Genomic DNA, 19362 nt, shown 5'->3' with positions numbered 1-19362 from the left:
TATTTTATGACTTGTGGTTTCATTCGATTTTTATTTCAACCTCAAATAGCTTTCACAACTCTTGCCCCAGTCTTTTTTATTCTATTTATTTATTTTAAACTGGGCCCCATTTCCCAAATGCTTTGTGGTGTTACGATCATCTTAAATGAGAGCAAGTGTTCAGGGTCATACTCGCTTTACCATTTAATGATGCTCTTCATATGATGGTTTTGGGAAGCCCACCCCAGCATCTTTGAAGGGGTGGACCTTTGAAGAAGCCACCTAAAATAAAGGGCAATGTGTTGAGAGTTTCCAAATCTTAAAAAAAAAACTTTGTTTTGTTTGTTAAAAGGTTATCTCTCCTGATTGCCATGAGGATGTAACGATGAAAAAAGACAGCGTGTTTGTCCGCTCTTTCAAGGATGGGAAGTTGTGAGTAACCTTTAAATGTTTTATTTCAAAGAGGGGTCACTAGTTCAGACAAAAAGTTTATTGTTTTTAAAAAAGGTTTTTTTTTTGTTGTTTTTTTTTTTCTTTGTTGGGCCAAACTGTCTGCATATGAAGTGTGACTATGCCAGTCAGAAAGGAACACGCACCCTCAAAGGTGCCAGAAGTAGGTCAGACTGAAATTCTTGGAATATATAAAAAAACAAACAAACAGTCATAGCTATGCATTAGCAGTGGATGCCTGAAGTAAGTGCTGGTTTTGGTGCAACATTCACTAAACTGGTCTCAGTTAAGTTACCAGCAACAGAGAACTTTCAACTAATGGAACAGTAATATCATGTGCTGTGTTCGCTTGCATGGTTGTGATGCCCTATGAGAGAAAAATCAAAAGCAGGTTGTTTGTGTGGAAATTAATGTTGAAAACTTATGTGGAAACTACAAAAAAGCAAAAAAGAGAAAAAAAACACGAACTCATCAAAACAATACATAATTGTTTCGGTTATTTGTTGTTTATAATCTAATTTTACAGAATTTTAAAAATCTGCACTCTAGTATTTAAGGAACCTCTCTTTTAAGGTGGCTCTCTTTTTTTTATTTAAAGATTTAAGGCTCTTTTTATTTAAAGAGGTTAAGCTTGTCTTTTAGCCTCTCAAACAGTGTAGAGAGAGATCAGAAAAGCATAGCAAAAAGCTTATTTGTATTTGATACACTGAAACACCTTATTGCAGTCACTTTTGAACTGAACTTTGTTTTTTGATTTCAGATTTTCCAGAATTATTTAAGACTTATAGAAATTAGTGTCTGGTTTAGTATTAGAAGTGCCTATGATGTAATAAATGTAGCTCTCATCAGTTTCCAGCATGGATAGTTGAGCTGGTTAGTGTCTGAAATGGGCTTGTAGAGGAAAGTTCTAGGCTGGAATCCTATAGGTTGGAATTTCCATGTTCTCCATGTCTGTGTGGGGTTCTTCCAGGGTCTCCTGTTTCCTCCCATAATCCAAAAAGAGTTAGGTCAATTGGTTTCTCTCAATTCTTTTGGTATGAATGTGTGAATGACTGACTATATGTATGCATGCCCAGTGATGGATGGTGCTCTGTCCTGGGTGTTATCCCTCCACCCTTCCCTGTGACCAGTGCAGTTCCCCAAGGGTCTGTGATTTCTGGATGAGATTGCTGGCTGCCTATCACTAGGCATGTATGTTGATTTAGATGTAAAAGCAGGATGTTGATTCTAAAGTGTTTTTGGGTACAAGAAAGGCACAAGTGTATTATTATAAGTGTTAATAATTATAATAATAATAATAATAATAATAATAATAATGGTGGAGCTTTCTACTTTAGTTGTACAACTTGTAGTAGCTTTGAAATTATTTAAGAAGTATGCTTTTCACATTAAATAAGGCCTCATTGCTACTGTTTAGTGAGTTGTAGAGAAGTCAAATTATTTTGATGTATGAAGAGAGGGCACCCATCTGATACCACGTATCGGAATCGGGCCAATATCATTAAAAAATGCTGGATTAGATATCATTTATAAAATGTTTTAAGCACACTTATCCGATACTATCACAAATCCAGCCTGAAAACAGCACAGCAATGCTTTGCAGCAGCACACTGCAGGTCACGGGATAAGGTCACGGGTTAACAGCCAGGTTAGTTTGAGCACAGTTTAAACACAGCTGTAGAGATTACTTGTAGAGTTAACTTCAAAAATAAAAGTTTAATTAAAATTAAATCTATTATGCTCAAATGCAAATATCCATGTATTCATGGATGTGTGGGGTAACAGGTAATCTGCATTCTAGTGAGAGCATTTAAATGAGACCAAAAAAAAACAACGTTACCCGTTTTTCCGCCATTGATCCATGACAGTGATTTATTTATTAATCTGTTCATTAAAAAAAAAACAGTGAAATTGCCAGTTTGGCTATGAAGTAAAGGAAAATCAGGGTTGGGGAAAGGAGAAAGAGCAGCAGTAACATGATGGAAACAGAGCTCGAAAGAAAGAAAGCAAGCACTCTCCTTCAATAAATTCATGAAGTTAATTACTATATGGCTTTAGTATTTTCAAACTACATGAAAAACCATTAACCTACTTGTTTTAAGGTGCACTGGAAAATCTTAATTAAACTTTTTTTTCAAGCTTTTCTGTGTCATTTTTGCTAAAAGACATTGGAACTCATTAATTTCCTGTATTATTTAAAACAAAGTAAATGAATGTTAACATGTTTTATCTTTCAGTCACACAGTTCTGCGGAAAGACATTCGTGAACTTCACGGTGAGATGGCTCCAAAAGCAGATGCCAGCCTCAAGCCAGGTCAGAGAGTCCAGGATGACCACTGCATACACCCTCTCAGAGCATTTGCACAGTGAATGCTGTTCATTTTGGCAAAAGCAGCCTTTGGCAGATACATTTTAAAGACTTGTATATCTTCAGAAGCAGGTTATTGAGAGGAATGACATTTGCTGTATAATTACTGATTTGGAAACAGCTAAGCCTATTATTTCAGAATTTACATTTTGGCATGTACACTAGCCCATGCATACATTGCAATGTGTGGCTGTATTGCCTCAACTTATGTCCACTGCATTTGGATTTATCATATCATCTTTAAATGCACATCAAGATGGGTTTTTTTTTTAGTTTTTTTTTTAAGTTGCTGTATGGTTGGATGCAAAGCACAGTGAAAGTGATCAGTGATCAGCACAGTGATCAGTGTCAGTGATTTACAACAAATTTGAAAAGTTGTTACTGTTACTGATGTGAATGTTGGTTTTACACACCTGTGTGTGTGTGTGTGTGTGTGTGTGTGTGTGTGTGTGTGTGTATATATATATATATATATATATATATATATATATATATATATATATATATATAAAATTAAAATCTCTTCTAGCCCCTGAGGAGAGTGTTTATCCTTGCTCCATATGATCACTTTTCATATGGGATAATGGCTGCAAAAACCACAGTTGATTATTGCTTTCATTTAACCCTGCTAGTGCTGCTAAAACTTGTGGAATAGTACTTGTGGAGTATGTTTGCTGAGATGGTACCTTTTCAGGTGATGGAAAAGATTTGCTGTGTTTCCTGTCTTGGTTTCTATGGACATATTTTGCACTTGTCTTAATCTGTAATTTTTCATATGTCCAAACGACTTCCATATTATCTGTGGCATGTTAACTTTCTTGTCAACAACTAACTCAGTATAGGTGATTTCCACTCAAATGTTCCCTTGTTTCCAGAAGTGTTTTTCAACACCGGTACCTCAAATGATGCTGTACTGTTATAAATGGATGTGTACTTTAACTTGCGAGACAAAAACTGCAGACTGAGTTGCTGTTGTCATATTTATTTTTGCAGTGTGATAGCTATCCATATCAAGTAAAAAGGCAAAAGCTGGTAATCGTTGACAAATTTAACGCAATCCTGTTCCATGATCATTTTCACCAAGCACTACTTCCATTTGTTCCATTCCATTTTGTAATTTTGTGTGTGTGTGTGTGTGATTGTGTGATTGTGTGATTGTGCGAATGTGTGAATATGTTATTGCAGCACTGGATGCAGCATGGGATTTCCAACGGAATGGAACTGTGCCTAGCACATGGAGGACAGAGGTGAAGGATGAAAGTTCCAGCAGTGAGGAGGAGGAGGAGGAGGAGGAGGAAGAAGAAGAGGTACAGGAGGATGATGGCAGCAGTGAAGAAGAAGTGAGAATTCACAACCACACGACATGTATAGCTTGTCCAAATGTACTAAGGAATTACACTATGCTGTATAATACATGTTCTACATGTTGCTAGAAAATTGGCATGGACAATTTACGCTGTTATCAAGGCAGGAAAAAAAAAGTGTTAACAGAAGTTCCATTTGTGTGCCTTTTAAACAAAAGGAGAATTTATTTATGCCATAGGTTCCTTATTCTGGGCTTAATCCCAAAAGGGCATTTAACAGCTGTATTTCTTAATGATTGGCTTTTGCCAGGTATGTCATCAGCAATAGTCGGAAATACGCCTCGTGTATATAATTTGCATATAATCTTGAGGATATAGTGGCTGCCGTAAGAAATGAGTGCACCAAACTGACCTGGATTTATGCAATTTTGAGCAGAGGGTGAAGTTTCTGCAGAGTGTATGCAGACATTTTTTTTTTATTGGCACTCAGAAATCACTTGCCTGATCTTTTTCAATAGGGACAACAATTCCGGGGAGAAGACAGTAAATACACTATATATAAATATAAATTCGTTAATATAATCTTGGCCATTGTACTGGACAAAAGGATATGTCCTAATGCATGTCCTTGCTATCTGGTGCTTCACCATAATTCATAATACAGTCACGTTTGAAAATGTACTACACATTAATAATACATCCAATTGATTTAGTGGTGTATTTTTTAATTTTTTAAAAATCATTTTTGTTTATCTAAAATTGATTGGAAAAAGGCATTAGAGGTGTTTATTAGAGGTGACACCAGGCAGGTAACTTTACACCCTCCCTGGTAGTTTAATCCCTTCATGTAGTCTTAGATCAGAATTTCAGAATGAGTGGTACTTACTTTAAACAAAGGGAACAAAGTCTGAAGAACTGTAGACATCACCTTTTATGAATGTTTCATTTTTAAAAAAAATGTTATGCTATATTGTAAGAGAGACGCCCCATGTATAGCCCTGCATTAATTAACTCTAAATTTATTCTGTGATGTATAGGAGGAGGTGGAGCCATTCCCAGAGGAAAGGGAGAACTTTCTCCAACAATTATACAAATTCATGGAGGACAGAGGTAAGACCTTTTTGTTTGGACAAATCATGGTAAGGGTATTTACAGTTGTGACTGGATGACATCTTTAAAAAAAGAAAAAAAAATCTGTACATTGCAACTGTTTTACAATGTGGGTGCTCTACAAAATAAAGGTAACAAACACATAGCTTAGACTGTAAGGATTGTATGTATTTTAAATCGTGTGTAGAGACTAAAGCATCAACTCTAGTGTTTTCTAATGGTCTCTAATCCATTCTCTCTTCAGGCACTCCCATCAACAAAAGACCAGTACTGGGATACAGAAATCTTAACCTCTTTAAGCTCTACAGGCTGGTGCACAAACTTGGAGGGTTTGATAGTGTGAGTATTATTGTTATTATTGTTTTTATACTTTATAGTGTTTTGGAACTATAATTGTAATTAAATTATTTATTAACTAATTTTATTCAATTTTTTTAATTATTAAAAAAAAACATTATTTAGCCATGATCCTAGTTAAGAATTTATAGGCTGGCAGCATACAATTTCTTTTCTTTTTTCTTTGCAAACACCATTCAGTTCTTTAAGTGTTAGGCTAAAAGGCAGGATGAGTGATATTCCAGTTGAAATATCAGTGTTAAATAACTGCCCCAAGCCATCCCTGTTTACTTAATTTTCTTCCATTCATATTAATTCTTGTAAAATACAATTCAACCAATTCCAGGCTCACTAAGAGCTAGGCAAAGAAACTGCTGTAATCCGATCAATGTGCATGATTGAAGAATCTAACAGACACAGAAATGCTTCTGTTACCACTTTTTATGTGCCTACCTAACAAAGTAAGAAAGGTTTGCACTCAAAAAGTTTTTGCCCCTGTGCCCAAGATGATAAAGAAGGAATAAAAATGCTTTGAGTGCAAATGGCTTTCTTGCTTTGTAAGTTAGTTATTTTCTGCTTTTGGGTTACATACCATATTCATTGAGAGACTAGTTGTGAAGGCATAGTGACTAGATTCATCAACTATAAAATGAAGCAAAAAAAATTAGATCCTTTTTAAATTTATGATTTCGAAATACATTAATATTGCATATGTTGTTGTATATCAATTGCATGTTGTAGGCAGATTCCTAGGCCTACAGGAGCTACATATTCTATTGTTTGAACAGTTTTTTGTTGCCTGATTTATATTGTAACTGGTAAAGTTTTTGTATGGTCCAATTTCATTATGCAATAACATTGAAGTTCTCATTACAGTTAGTTGGTCTTTTACTTAAAATACTAATTAGACTACCAGTGTGCAGGATTTTTTGTTTGTTTCCAGCTATTTGGTGATAATATTTGTATCAAATAAATATTTGGGGAATTGAATAATTCAAAGTATAGTAAGTATTATCAAAATATTAAATATTAAATATTTTTGATAACTGGGATCACATTTCGCATGGACCTCCCATTAAAAGTTTTTAGAGAAAATTGCTTTGAAAATATGAAACAAGCATTTCATGACACCTAAGCCGGTTAATCAGCATATGACTGCTTTGCTCAGGTATTGGGAGTTGGATGAGAACTCCATTAGCAAGTACTCGGCTGACATTTTTATGATAATTCCATTAGCAAGGGTTGTGGATTTTAGGCCCTTCTGCTGGCATTGTCAGTGAGCCAAAGGCTGGATACTGAAATTCACTAGGTAGAGTGGGCCACCGTTTTGAATTTTGTACTTCAGTGGTAAAGTGTTTAACCCTGGGCTTTGTTCTTTGCTCCGAGTCCCTATTTTCCTCCTCCTGCTACTGATTCACCTTTCCGATCTGTGTGTCCTTTGTGACAGATTGAGAGTGGATCTATTTGGAAACAAGTTTATCAAGATCTGGGAATCCCTGTGCTAAACTCTGCTGCGGGTTACAATGTCAAATGCGCCTACAGGAAGTATGCAGTCCTAGTGCGCGCTCTCTCTCTCTCTCTCTCTCTCTCTCTCTCTCTCTCTCTCTCTCTCTCTCTCTCTCTCTCTCTCTATTATACACACACACACACACACACACCTTTTACTACCATATATATATATATATATATATATATATATATATATATATATATATATATATGTATATATATGTGTGTATATATATATATATATATATATATATATATATATATATATATATATATATATATATATATATAATATCAAAAGTGCAGTGAAAAGAGCAAAACCTATGACAAATGTTTTCAGACTGTCTTGTAACCAGTCACATTTGTGCATATTGCATAGGTATCTGTATGGCTTTGAGGACTACTGTACTTCAACTGGGATCACATTTCGCATGGACCTACCATTTAAAGCAGCTGAGAAACAAACTTCTCAGACAGAGAGCAGCACTGATGGAGGAGCAGGCGCCAGCAACACAGTTGCTGTCTCAGCCTCAGCCAGTGTAGGTGATGAGCTGAAATCTGAGCAAGAAGCAGAGATCTCCAGCACCCCATGTCTAGTGAAGGTACCGATACCATCCTACATCTCTGAGACTCTCTAAAACTATCAAACCCGTTTAAATCTGTGTTATTTCAAATAGTAGTTTGCAAAGGTATATACAGACTGACATTTTGCTTGTTTGCTCATTTTCCATAGGAGGAGAAGTCAGAAATAGCAGGGCTTTGCAGGACCAAAGTGGATACAACCAACCTAAACGAGGAAGACAAAGGCTATAGTGATGAAGAAGAGAATGGTACAGATGAAGAGCTTTGCAAAGATGCTGGTCAAACAGTGGAAGGCTCATGCATGGAGAATATGAAGGATGACCCATGTGAGGAACAGAGCAAGAACCTGTCAGGGTAGGTGGAACTTGTAAGACCAGGGTACATTCTCAGTCACCCCCACTGGGAGTGATCGCACTCACTGGGAGTGATCGGGTTGTATCCCAAGTATAAAGGGATGAGAAACATATTTGTTTTTGACTGAGTTATAATGGGAATAAGATGGAGACAGAAAACTCAAATGCCATGATGCAATAGTGACAAACAAAGAGGGGCTGAAGTGTTCTCTATCTAAAAGATCCCCTGCTACTGAGGATAAACCAATTCAATTGACTGAGAAAGAAGCTAAATGGAAAGTTGCTCTGGTTGTAACCTTCATTCAGGAAATAGAATGCTATAGAGATACCAGTGGATAATTAATTAGAGAAACAGACAGTTGGGAGTGTTTTGAAAAGGAAACTCCTTGGTGGTTGTGTTTTCATGGTGAATAAACACGGCTTTTCACTGTTAAACCTATCCACAGAACCAGCATGACTGCCTTCAGTTAAACAGCATGTTGGGTTGGCAAGATATTGGTATTGCAGTCCTTTGCATTCTTCCTGTTTTCATTTTTCTTTCTGTATCTTTGCTTACTTAAATGTGTCTTTTTCTAATGAAGATATGCTTTGAAGATCGTCAGATTAATGAAATGACTGACCAGTTTGTTGTACATGATCATTTATCTCCACTTCCCTTTGCTGTTAAAAGGGTTTCATAAAGCTGCTGTCAACTGACTTTCCTTCATCTTTGCAGCTTGTTGTTTTGTTGACTGAGCTTGTCTGCTGTAGCATTCATATGTTGACTTCAGAGAATGTATTTTTTAAAAAGTGCTTTGTAATATTTGATAGTTTCCAGATTTTTTTGGGCAGGGAGTTTTCTTGCCACTCGTGTTTTGGCTTGCTCATTAGGGATCTTGACCCTCATTTCTGTAAAGCTGCTTTGAGATGATGTCTGATAAAACACTGTATAAATAAAATAAATTAATTATGTTCTGTAAGGCAAGAGTCAATGCCTCAGGTTCAAGCATGTTTTCTGTACTTGAAGACCAAGTTGTTGTCCTGTGTCGTCACAGCCAACCCCAAAGTCTGCCTTAGTTTTAGTCTTTAGACTGCTGATGTAATACTCTGATTAGGGCTGGTGCTACAAACAGTTAGGACATCTGTAGAGAACTTGTGTTGTTGGCTCAATCTCAGTTCATTTTAATAGGACTGACACTGTATCTGTGATATTTATGTGAAGAATGAATGATGTGTGTCACTTGAAGCTTATTGTGTAAATGTTTTTGTTTTTCTTTTCTAATTCCCCTGCTTGAATACCATTTGCCTACGTTTTGATGCTTGTGGGGGCCAACCCTGAAGGTTTGACCAAAGCCCAATACTAGCATCATAATATTCCATTCAGTCAGTTTTTCTTTGAATTTGGAAGCTCTGAAACCAGGGTCCTGCCTAGCACCTTCTAACCTGTTTCTGCAGTTGCTGGGGCATGTGGTACTGCTTAAACATGTTCTTGCTGCAAGGAGTCACATGTCATAAGCAACAGTTAGTACAGCTACAGTAGTGGACCGCAACACTCTGTCTACTGCCTATCTATGCCTGAACCTCTGCTATTTAATGTGATTGAGAAATGCCCTATGCTGCGCTTCGCTGTGCCTTCACCTGCACCCCCCCTCCCACACAAGAGTACCCACATACATATAAATACACATACACTGGTACCAAGTCTTAAATGGTATCAGGATGCTACACTCTCTCAGAACACAAGGAGGCTGATTTGCAGCCAGAGAAGTTACCTTACCTTTTATCTTGAAATCCCTCAGTTTTAAATGAAAGGATTCATAATGTAGCGCAAGGTAGTTATTGATTGTCGGCTGATGACCCCATAATAGTGGCCTTTGTTAGTCTTGAAGGATTTTTAGAATTTAACCAAGTGATAGGGAAAGAGGGCGGCAGAAATAATAAGATTGTAAAAGTCTAAGGTAATAAGTTTAGAGGTTTTTTTTGTTTTTTGTTTTGTTACTGGGGTGGGGTTGGGGTTTGGGGGAGGATTGATGTGCTATATTCTGGGGCAGGCCTAGGGCAAGGAAGTTCTGAACTGTTTTTTTTGCAGGGATGACAGCAGTCAGGAGTGGGAGGAAGGGGAGGAGTTTGAGTGTTACCCCCCTGGGATGAAGGTGCAGGTGAGGTATGGGCGAGGCCGCAATCAGAAGATGTACGAAGCCACTGTGAAAGAGTCAGACCTGGAGGGGGGAGAGGTGCTCTACCTGGTGCACTACTGTGGCTGGAATGTCAGGTAAGGCAGGACCCTGGCCTCCATCTTCATCTTCCAAAAACTTAAAACATGGTAGATAGGCTTCCCCTGCAGAAGAATCCAACTTCTAGTGATACCCTGATATTTTGTTCTCTTTGCTTCTTTTAGTTTGTCCTTCAAACATGGCCTTTTTAAGGCAGGGTGTAGAGTTTCATTGTGGCCATCTAGTGGTTGATGAGAAATCAGGTGTGTGTTTTTGACACTTAACTGAGGCAGCGTTGATGTTTTGATCTATAAGATGAACTTGTCCCAAGAACACATGTCTCAAGACCATTCTGTGTTAGACTAATGATGGTACTCTATCATGACCTCTGTGTCTGCTTTTGATGGGTCACATATCATGTAGTAATAAGTGCTAGTGGTGGAAACAGGGAACGTTGCTCTCCACTGCAGAAGAGTGGGAACGTGGACTGGGAGTCTCAGGGAGACAGAGGTGGCAAGGTGACTCATTTTACTCCAGTAACTTTATCCACAAAGCATCAAGCTATGACACCTTAGAAACTAGGATAAAATTTATTTGTGTAATATGCTTATTGACTCAATGTGGTGAACCTGAAGAAAAGTGTAAATATCTGCACTTCATGTTTTTTCTTTTTTGAGCCAAACCTTAACAAGTGGTCTTCCTTGCTGTCCTATTTTGTTCTTGGAGAAAAGAACATACAAAAATTTACATGAAGCTTGTAAACATCACAGTTCTACAGCCTAAAGTGAATAGTAAAGCTATCTTGGCATGTGTCAACCTAATATTGTGAAACATGAAAACAAAGCAGTTACATATGTTGATCTGGGTGGTATCTTGATGATGTAATAACATTTTGAGATTTTAGAAACAACTTTGTGACTTTTTTGTCTGGGTATGTTTGTTTTATAATGTTTGTGATCAGTTCAACCTGAGGATAGTATAATTACATGACTACCTTTTTCTCATTAGATATGATGAGTGGATCAAAGCTGACAAGATTGTGCGACCAGCTAATAAGAATGTTCCCAAAATAAAGCATCGAAAAAAAATAAAGGTAATTGTTAGATGCTGATCATGGGTAACATTTAGTTTATGTGCTTTATAAATCGAAAGCCTTTAAAATGTTTCTAGTATAAGCACAATTTATCCTATTTTATTTTATTTATGTTAAATTTAATTAAAAGTGTATCTCTTTTTGGGCAGAACAAAGGGGAACGGGAAAGAGATCGAATAGAGAGACTAAATGACAGAGAGGACCTTCCTCTCACAAAAAATCGCATGTACAGATCCTCCAAACCAAGTTCTGATGTTTTTTCCAAGATGGAAGAATGTGGTGATAAAAGTAACCAGCAGACTCAAGGCAAACCAGTTGAGATTGCATCCAATCTGAATGGTCTCCAAGGTAATTTCAGAAACACTGTCTCAATGTCATATTTGTTAGGACAGAGTCGTTTAAAATTTGAGAGATCATACACCATTAGTCATACATATTTATGCATTTCCTGCAGTGTCTGAGAGCTCCACAGATGACAGTGAGCGGGAGGATGATGATGAAGGAGACCATGATGAAGAGGTTCTGGCAGATCGGCCTAGCCTTCGAAGAGAATGTCCTCAAACACCTCCACATTGGGAGAGCAAGGGATCCAATGAGGGTCTCAAGGCTTCACCGAGTATAGGCACAGAGGATCCACCCAACCAAGACAGTCCAGAAATGGGCAAACGAAAGGGGCAGTTTGAGACTGAGGGGGAGGCCCCCAGTACCCGGAGGAGAAAAGTTGAAGGACTACCTGAGCGCACACCTAAAACCCAATGCAAAGGAAAAACCAGGAGTAGCAGGGGTGGGGACTGGTTACCCAGCAGTTCCCCTAAGAAGCTAGAAGAGAGAAGCACAGGTCCTGAAGATGAAGGAGGAACCCAGTCCAGCAGCAGCTCTGAAGATGAGGGCAGTCCTCCCACAGAACCTCAGGCCAAAGAAGAGCCACGAGTACACCCTAAAACCAAGGGCTCACCCTCTAAGAAGTATAATGGGCTGAAAGATAAGACCAAGGGTGGCAGGTCTTCAGGATTCTGGGAGATCCCTGACAAGCGCGCCAAAATGGCTCCTGGGATAGATGAACGGGTTCCTGGCTGCCGTACCAAAGGCCAAAAGGATGTGTGGTCCAGCATCCAGGCTCAGTGGCCTAAGAAAACACTGAAAGAGTTGTTTTCAGATTCAGACACTGAGGCTGCCAACTCTCCTCCGTCAGCAGTACCTGCCATGGATGAGCCACGCACTGAGCCCACTCAGAAGTGTGAACCAGCGGAGCATCCCCAAGAGAGCCAGGAAAAGGGCCAGGAGTATCCCAGCAGTGGGAGCAACTCCGTCCTTAACACGCCACCCACCACACCTGAGTCTGGTGAGGCCTTGGGTGAGATGCGCTCATCCTCACCGCCACCTCAAAGTTCTGCCTTGGCCTCTTGCTCTCCAGCAGTGTCCTCACCAGTGAGACCTCTAATAGAAGAGAGTGTTGGTGGCCGCAGCGAGTCAGACGGCAGTATGGTGGAAGTGGACAGTGTAGGCTGTGATCTTCAAGAGCTGCCTCAGGAAGAGGGGGCAGGATCCCCCTCCAAAGCCTTTGATTGCAATCTGTCCAGCAACAGCAACTGTAGCCTGACGCTCAGCAGCAGTAGTCAGCAAGAGACTGAACAGAAAGTTAAAGGTTTGCAGACTGTTCTTAAAGAATAGTTTTAGTCTAATGCTCCCATGTGCAGCATGTTTTTGTTCATTTTGGAGAACTGCCTTTCCATTTAACATACAAAGCCTTACTAGATTTTCAGACATGATTTACTTGAGCCTTAAACATTTCCATTAGGTCTTAAGAAGGGTTTATTTGTTGATATCTTTTCCCCTGGCATTTCTATGTGCTTGTCCACAGCCTCATCATCTACTCAAAAGCGGCAAAAAGAGTCCCAAGGAGGTGGAACATCAAAGAAACACAAGCGAAGTCACAAGACCATGAGCTTACATCCCAAAAAGAACCATAAATCAGGTGACGAACTAATGCTCAGTTTTATCCATTATATCAAAGGTGTCCTTCACACAAAAAGTAATTTTTCTAGCAATTTGGTTATAAATTTGGAATTTTTTGCTGTTTCAGCAGTTGGGACATGTCGGTGGTTATGTAGTTGCAGGTTACCAATATAGAGGAAGAACACTTACAGCATTTAGCTGACACTTTTATCCAAAGCGACTTACAATTCTGACTGAACACAACTTAAGCAATTGTGGGTTAAAGGTCTTGCTCAGGGGCCAACAGTGGCAACCTAGTGGTGGTGGGACTTGAACTGGCAACTTTCTGATCAATAGTCAAGTACCTTAACCACTGAGCTACAATATTAAAAACAATTATTTTCAAGAGCAGCTGTTTCAGTCACATAAATACTAAATTTCTATCAGGCCAAAATCAGGTATTGATCTCAAATTCACATTCTCTCTCTATCTCTAGCCAACAGCAGTGACAGTGAGGACCAGTCTATTTGTGAGAGCACTGCCAAATCACCAACATCAAAGAGCAACACATCTGACATGAAGGCCATCATCCCACCCAAGTGCTCTAACCGGGCACCCCCATCCCAAAAATACCACAAACATGGGGACGCCGAGCACTCACAGCCCAAAGACCAGCACGGGAATAGCCGAGGTGCTCGTATCTACAAGTGGAGTTTTCAAATGTGTAAGTGTCTAGCAGTTCCATGTGTACACTCTTGTCTGATTGGTTGGATTGTTGATTTATTTTTGGTGTGTCAAATATCTGCCATTTTCGTTCTCTTTTTTTTATACCAATTTTTTCTAGCGGATTTGGAAAAGATGAGTAGTCTGGAAAGGATAGCATTCCTTCAGGAGAAACTGCAGGATATCAGGAATCACTATCTCTCGCTGAAATCTGAAGTGGCCTCAATTGACAGAAGACGAAAGCGTATGAAAAAAAAGGAGCGGGAAAGTAAGTTCTTTTTCTTGTAACAATGCAAGATATTACGACAGACGTACAATGCACTTAAGTACTTAAACAGTGACTATGCTTGACAATGAAACAATTGCTTTAAAAAGGTTAAAATGCAGAATGTCAGTTTTAACAGAAACGGCTCTTTACACACAATCCTCTGATTTTAGGGATCCAAAAATATTGGACAAATTCAACATACTCTTAAATAAAACTGACTATGAAGTCAATAACTGCACAAGGTCTTCAGCCCAGACACCACCAGATACTAGTTTTTTCCTGGTAATGCTCTGTAATAATACAGTCTGCAGTATATAGCCATTTTCAGTTTCTGCTCATTTGCCTTATGTGCTACAATATATGAAAAATATATGGGGTTGAGATAATATGATTCCTTGAACTGGTTTATCAATTAAGTCCAGAGTAAGTTAATGTTTTCAAATATACTTAATTTTTGCAAGTGCGACAATTCTGTAAATCCAAAAACAATTTGACCTAAGCAGGTGCAGTGGTGGCTTCATCCTCCTCCTCATCCTCACCATCGTCCAGCTCACTGACTGCAGCAGTCATGCTTACGCTTGCTGACACAACAGTCTCTGGTTCATCACAGAACTCTGGAGTCTCAGTGGAGTGTAGGTGACAAGAAGATACAGGCCCCTCCTGCAGCACAGAGCACTTAACCAGCACCCAGCCGAGCCTCTGTCCTACCCCTCATACTGTAGGATCCAAACTCTGATGGACAGAGTCGCCTCACACAAAGAACCGGGGCACAAAAATAAACATAATATTTTTTTTTTTTTTTTTTTTAATGGAAGAAAAAACAATTTTAAAAACAGAATACAAAAGAGCCAGGCAACAAGAAGCACTATTTTCTATTGACAACTGTTTCCTCTGCAAGCTAATTGCACTCAAGTGTACTTTTTTCTGAAAAGATGTAAGGTGTGGAAGAATGCATAAAACAATCTTTTTACAGAATACCCTTTTTTAAGTTTGAGCAATAATTGTGTACATGTAGATATAGATTATATCCTTTCTGTGAAGTGGAAAGTATTCTATTACTGCAGTGATTGATTGGAGTAACAATGGCTCAGTTCCATGCTGTTATTCCAGGTGTGTGTCTGTCTCCTAACAAGGAGCAAAATGTCCCTCAGCCCTCTAGAAATCAGTTTAATTCAGTGGCCATAGTCTATGTCTAAATGTGTCAGTAACTGGTTCTCATTAATTACATTTTATGCTGTGCTTTTTAGGAGTGGCAACAGAGTTATTAACAGAAAGTTCACTGATGGCCATTTTGTGGAATGCTATTGATGTAGTGCCTTGAAGGTCTCTTTTAGGCACTTGGTTGGAATGATGGAAAGAGACTCAAACTGAAAGCTAAGATACAACTGGAGAGTTGTATGCATGTATGTTTCACAATGTGTCCATAAGTGTTAATGATTGACATGTCAAAGTTAAGAGCAGTGAAAGTTTTTTTTGCAGTAAGCCTGGTTAGTTTATTAAGCATGGGTTTGCAGGAATAATGTTCTTTGAATGTTAATCAATGACATTATTTAACGCTTTTTTTAAAGCCTTATGAATGATATATTTATTGGCTGTTCACCTTAAGCGTTACCCACTTGAGTCTATACTCATGCAAAATTCTCTGAAATGTACTTGTCTTGTTTATTAAAGACAGAAGAGGAGTGCAAGAATGAAAGTCATTATGCCAAGGGCTGTTTACTACTAATGATGTTTATATGAAAAATATAAATGGAGAGGTAGAATTCAGTATTTCTAAAGTGAATCTTATTATGATTGTAGATTGATACATGTAGAGAATTAATTACTTTTTCTGGCAGCCAGGACTCTAAATGTATTTTACTACTGAAATATATAAGACAAAAACCCTAGTAAGTGGGGTTTCAAAAGTTAATATGGCAGTATTCGGCAGTGCAATGACAAAATGGTAGATTTGTTGGAAATCACCTGCAGTGACAGAATCTGCTTTATTCCATATGTAGCGTGCTGTATACTGATGTCTTCCCTTTTCTTTTACCACATCTGCTTTTCACCCTTAATTTAAAGAAGCTCTTTGCTCATTTCTTGATGAAAAATGTCACTAAAATGGTGTGGTCCGTGGCTTACATTTGCAGTCATATTCAGTTTATATACTGAAAAAATAAGGACATTTGCCAACAACTGTTTTAAGACTGATTGAAAGTAAATTATCATCTAGTTCATGTTAGTATCACTGTTTATTTGTTTTTTTTTGCTGGCTGGAATATTAACACTCACATGTACTACAAGTGGACAGGGATTTGTTTCTGCTCTGTAGAAAAACTCATAATCCAGTCCCTTCTTTTCACAGATTAAATCAAATGTGGTGCTTTGTAAAATGTTTCATGACTTTCACTTTATCTTGAAATATTTTCCTTGAACGAGTTTTCACCTCCAAAAAAAATCATTGGTTAGGTTTGGCATTCCCTGACTAGGGAATGGAATAGGATGACATAAATGTGTGTTCATAATAATAATAATAAAAAGAAAACTGCATATGTGTACAATACTGACAACACCTCCAGTGTTTTCTTTGTAGTTTCCCAATTGTACCTTAACCTGAAGGTCTGTACCAGTTGGCACTTGTATGTAACTATATGCCTTTGTTATACATTTGTATATTAAGAGGTGTGTTTTGAGTCAAGCTATTTAATATCTTGCACTGTTGATATGTACTTTTCTGTACAGACAGTTTACTGTTTTAACTGTAGTGTCTATGTACATTTTTGAAGGTAAAGCATGTCCTTTTCGTTTTGCTTTTATGTGGCACACTTAAGTTTTCATACTTACATGCTCTTTCATTCCTGTTTAGTCTTTATTTTATTTTGTTTAAACTGTGCTTGTATTAGACTTTTTTTTAATGTGATTTAAAAGTATTTTCCAATCTGTACATGGACTATAAAGTTTTATGGATCCTTAAAGAAAAGATCTGAGACCATGTTTGAGAGTGAGAATGTGGCAAAGCTCTTATCATATTTATTAGGTTCATCAGAGGATGGAAATTGTGTAATTTATTGTACAAATGTAAGCATAAAATCCTCCGTTTTAAATAAATGCCATAGTTTGTGAGTTCTAATCTTGACTTTGATATATAATTGAACTATTAAACAAATGCACATTACCACACAAAGTATATTGTCTAGTATAGCTAATGATCAAGGGTAGAGAATCTTTTTCTATCTTTTTCCATGTATAAATTCCTATAGTATATGAATTAAATTTTTCATGACTGTAAACAATAATTCATTTGGCTTTACATAGACCTAGTCATCCATTTTTGCATTCATTTATTCATTGATTTACACTGCTATTATTTTTCCTAGCAAATGGTGATTTTAATCTGTTCATATGCACTCATACAGTATTTTTATAATCACTTGCCATTCTCATAGTGAATTACTCTCACTTTTCACAGGACCTTGGACAATCACTGAGATGACTTATTATTCTTATTCTTCTTATTATTATTGTTATTATTATTATCTCAGTTTTCTATGGTGTTTCTCCTTCAATTTAATGATCACCTTGATCAAGTCCACTCATGCTGCCTGTGTTTCTTAAAAAGACTTGCATCCTTCTGTTCCAATTTCAATGAATTTCAATAAAGCTCTACGATTCTAGGATACAGAAATCCAATGATTTTCCCTGTTGATTTAATATTTTAACTCGGACATTAAATCCAACAGAGATTTCTGATTTCTACTAGTAAATTTGTTAGGTAAATTCTATTTGACACAAAGCACATAACTATACAACTAGATTTCATACTGATAGTAATTCTTTCATCACTTCATTATACAATAGAAACTTGATTTCACAGCTCCTTTTGATTTTAAAAGCTAAAACCACCAAAACCTTCCAAGTACCGTTTTCCCTTTTGCATGAAAAATGCAAGCCCACTGAATTTTCCTTGAATTTTCATCAAGAGAGCAAACGTAGTAGCTGTGATATTGCACTGTATCAGATTGCTCCAATGTGGTATCAGAATATAGGATGAATCACTGTAGAACAGATTAGCCAAGACCACCTGGTTAACCTCAGGGCACTGAGAGTCACTACAGCGACCCATCGCCTGAAGAGATGTTGGAAGCAATCCCCAGAAAGAGAAAGCAACATTGGCCTGATAGTATACCTAGCATAGGTACTTAAGTGCTTCACCCAGTTGGACATTATGTCAAGCAAAGCCCTATTCTCAAAAAATTACTCCATCAATCTTGTTAACTGCATATTCATCTCCCAAGTTTTGCTTTCTCTGTGAGATCTTTAAAAGGTAGCAGCTTCCCAGTTACAAACACAAATATCCAGTATTAATTTATCTGAGCCTGTTCAATTGTTCTGTTCACATTACAGCAGAGTGCTTCTATCCACATTGCTGCTGATGACAAAAATGTATCTTAGTACTACCTACTGCTCCTTTCTCACCTTCCACCCTAATAAATTAAATTAAAATTAAGAATGTCACTGTTTTTGAAGTTTAGAATTCACATTGCACCAATCTCACAAAGGATCCCAAAGAGTTCTTTGAGTCCTTTGTTATTTATAATCTACATGCTTCATTTTAGTGCTACCATTTGTTTCAAACTTCGACTTCTATGCTGATGACTCACTAAATTTTTCTTAGCAGTCAACCTACTTCTCTGTCATGTTCCACTGTAAAACATTGTTTATAAGGCATTAAGCACTGAAGGACATCAAATTTTCTCAAATTAAGACAAGATGGAGATCATGCTGGTGGGGTCCATGGCTGTTCTTGCTAAGGCAAGTGATTTTGGTCATGAAATTGATGGCATTATATTAACAACTTCTAGCATTGTTCAAAAACATTTTGGAATAACATATGATACTATACTCTTTTCAGTCAAATATATACTCCAAATTAACCAAATGAGCCTTCTACACAATGTTGCCTTGCTTAGTTCTTCACTTAATTGTTATTTCAGAATCACTTGTTCATGTATTTATTACATCACATTTTGACTACTGTCACTCCCTTTTTTATGTCTCCACTTCATAAAAAAGTGCCTCAACAAACTTCAAAATGTCCAAACTCCATTGGGAAATCTGTCCATATCCATCCTGCCCTTTAGTAACTTCACTGGCTTCCCGTTACAGCTCATATTCTGT

The 19362-nt window shown here is 37.6% G+C and overlaps 1 protein-coding gene across 7 annotated transcripts in view; it reads left to right on the top strand.

The window, feature by feature from the left end:
* The window catches only part of arid4b (AT-rich interaction domain 4B), a 48629-nt gene extending 31315 nt beyond the window's left edge, over positions 1-17314 (top strand). For 2 of the 7 annotated variants that reach the window (XM_035531512.2, XM_035531513.2), the window contains exons 9-24: positions 332-411; positions 2667-2743; positions 3983-4137; positions 5139-5211; positions 5456-5550; positions 6995-7092; positions 7436-7658; positions 7790-7992; positions 10060-10242; positions 11192-11276; positions 11426-11624; positions 11731-12921; positions 13138-13251; positions 13708-13935; positions 14056-14202; positions 14703-17314. In XM_035531512.2, the coding sequence (XP_035387405.1) occupies positions 332-411; positions 2667-2743; positions 3983-4137; positions 5139-5211; positions 5456-5550; positions 6995-7092; positions 7436-7658; positions 7790-7992; positions 10060-10242; positions 11192-11276; positions 11426-11624; positions 11731-12921; positions 13138-13251; positions 13708-13935; positions 14056-14202; positions 14703-14842 (3291 nt within the window). In that variant the 3' untranslated portion in view covers positions 14843-17314. Of the gene's footprint in view, positions 1-331; positions 412-2666; positions 2744-3982; positions 4138-5138; positions 5212-5455; positions 5551-6994; positions 7093-7435; positions 7659-7789; positions 7993-10059; positions 10243-11191; positions 11277-11425; positions 11625-11730; positions 12922-13137; positions 13252-13707; positions 13936-14055; positions 14203-14702 lie in introns of those variants that run through there. The other 5 variants (XM_035531516.2, XM_035531515.2, XM_081724370.1 and 2 more) reach the window with 5 other exon arrangements.
* The last annotated feature ends 2048 nt before the right edge of the window (positions 17315-19362 follow it).

The sequence above is a fragment of the Electrophorus electricus genome, chromosome 12 (assembly GCF_041902795.1).
Source record: "Electrophorus electricus isolate QZ-2024a chromosome 12, ASM4190279v1, whole genome shotgun sequence".
NCBI classification, from domain to species: Eukaryota; Metazoa; Chordata; class Actinopteri; order Gymnotiformes; family Gymnotidae; genus Electrophorus; species Electrophorus electricus.
This window is presented reverse-complemented; position numbering and strand designations above follow the sequence as displayed.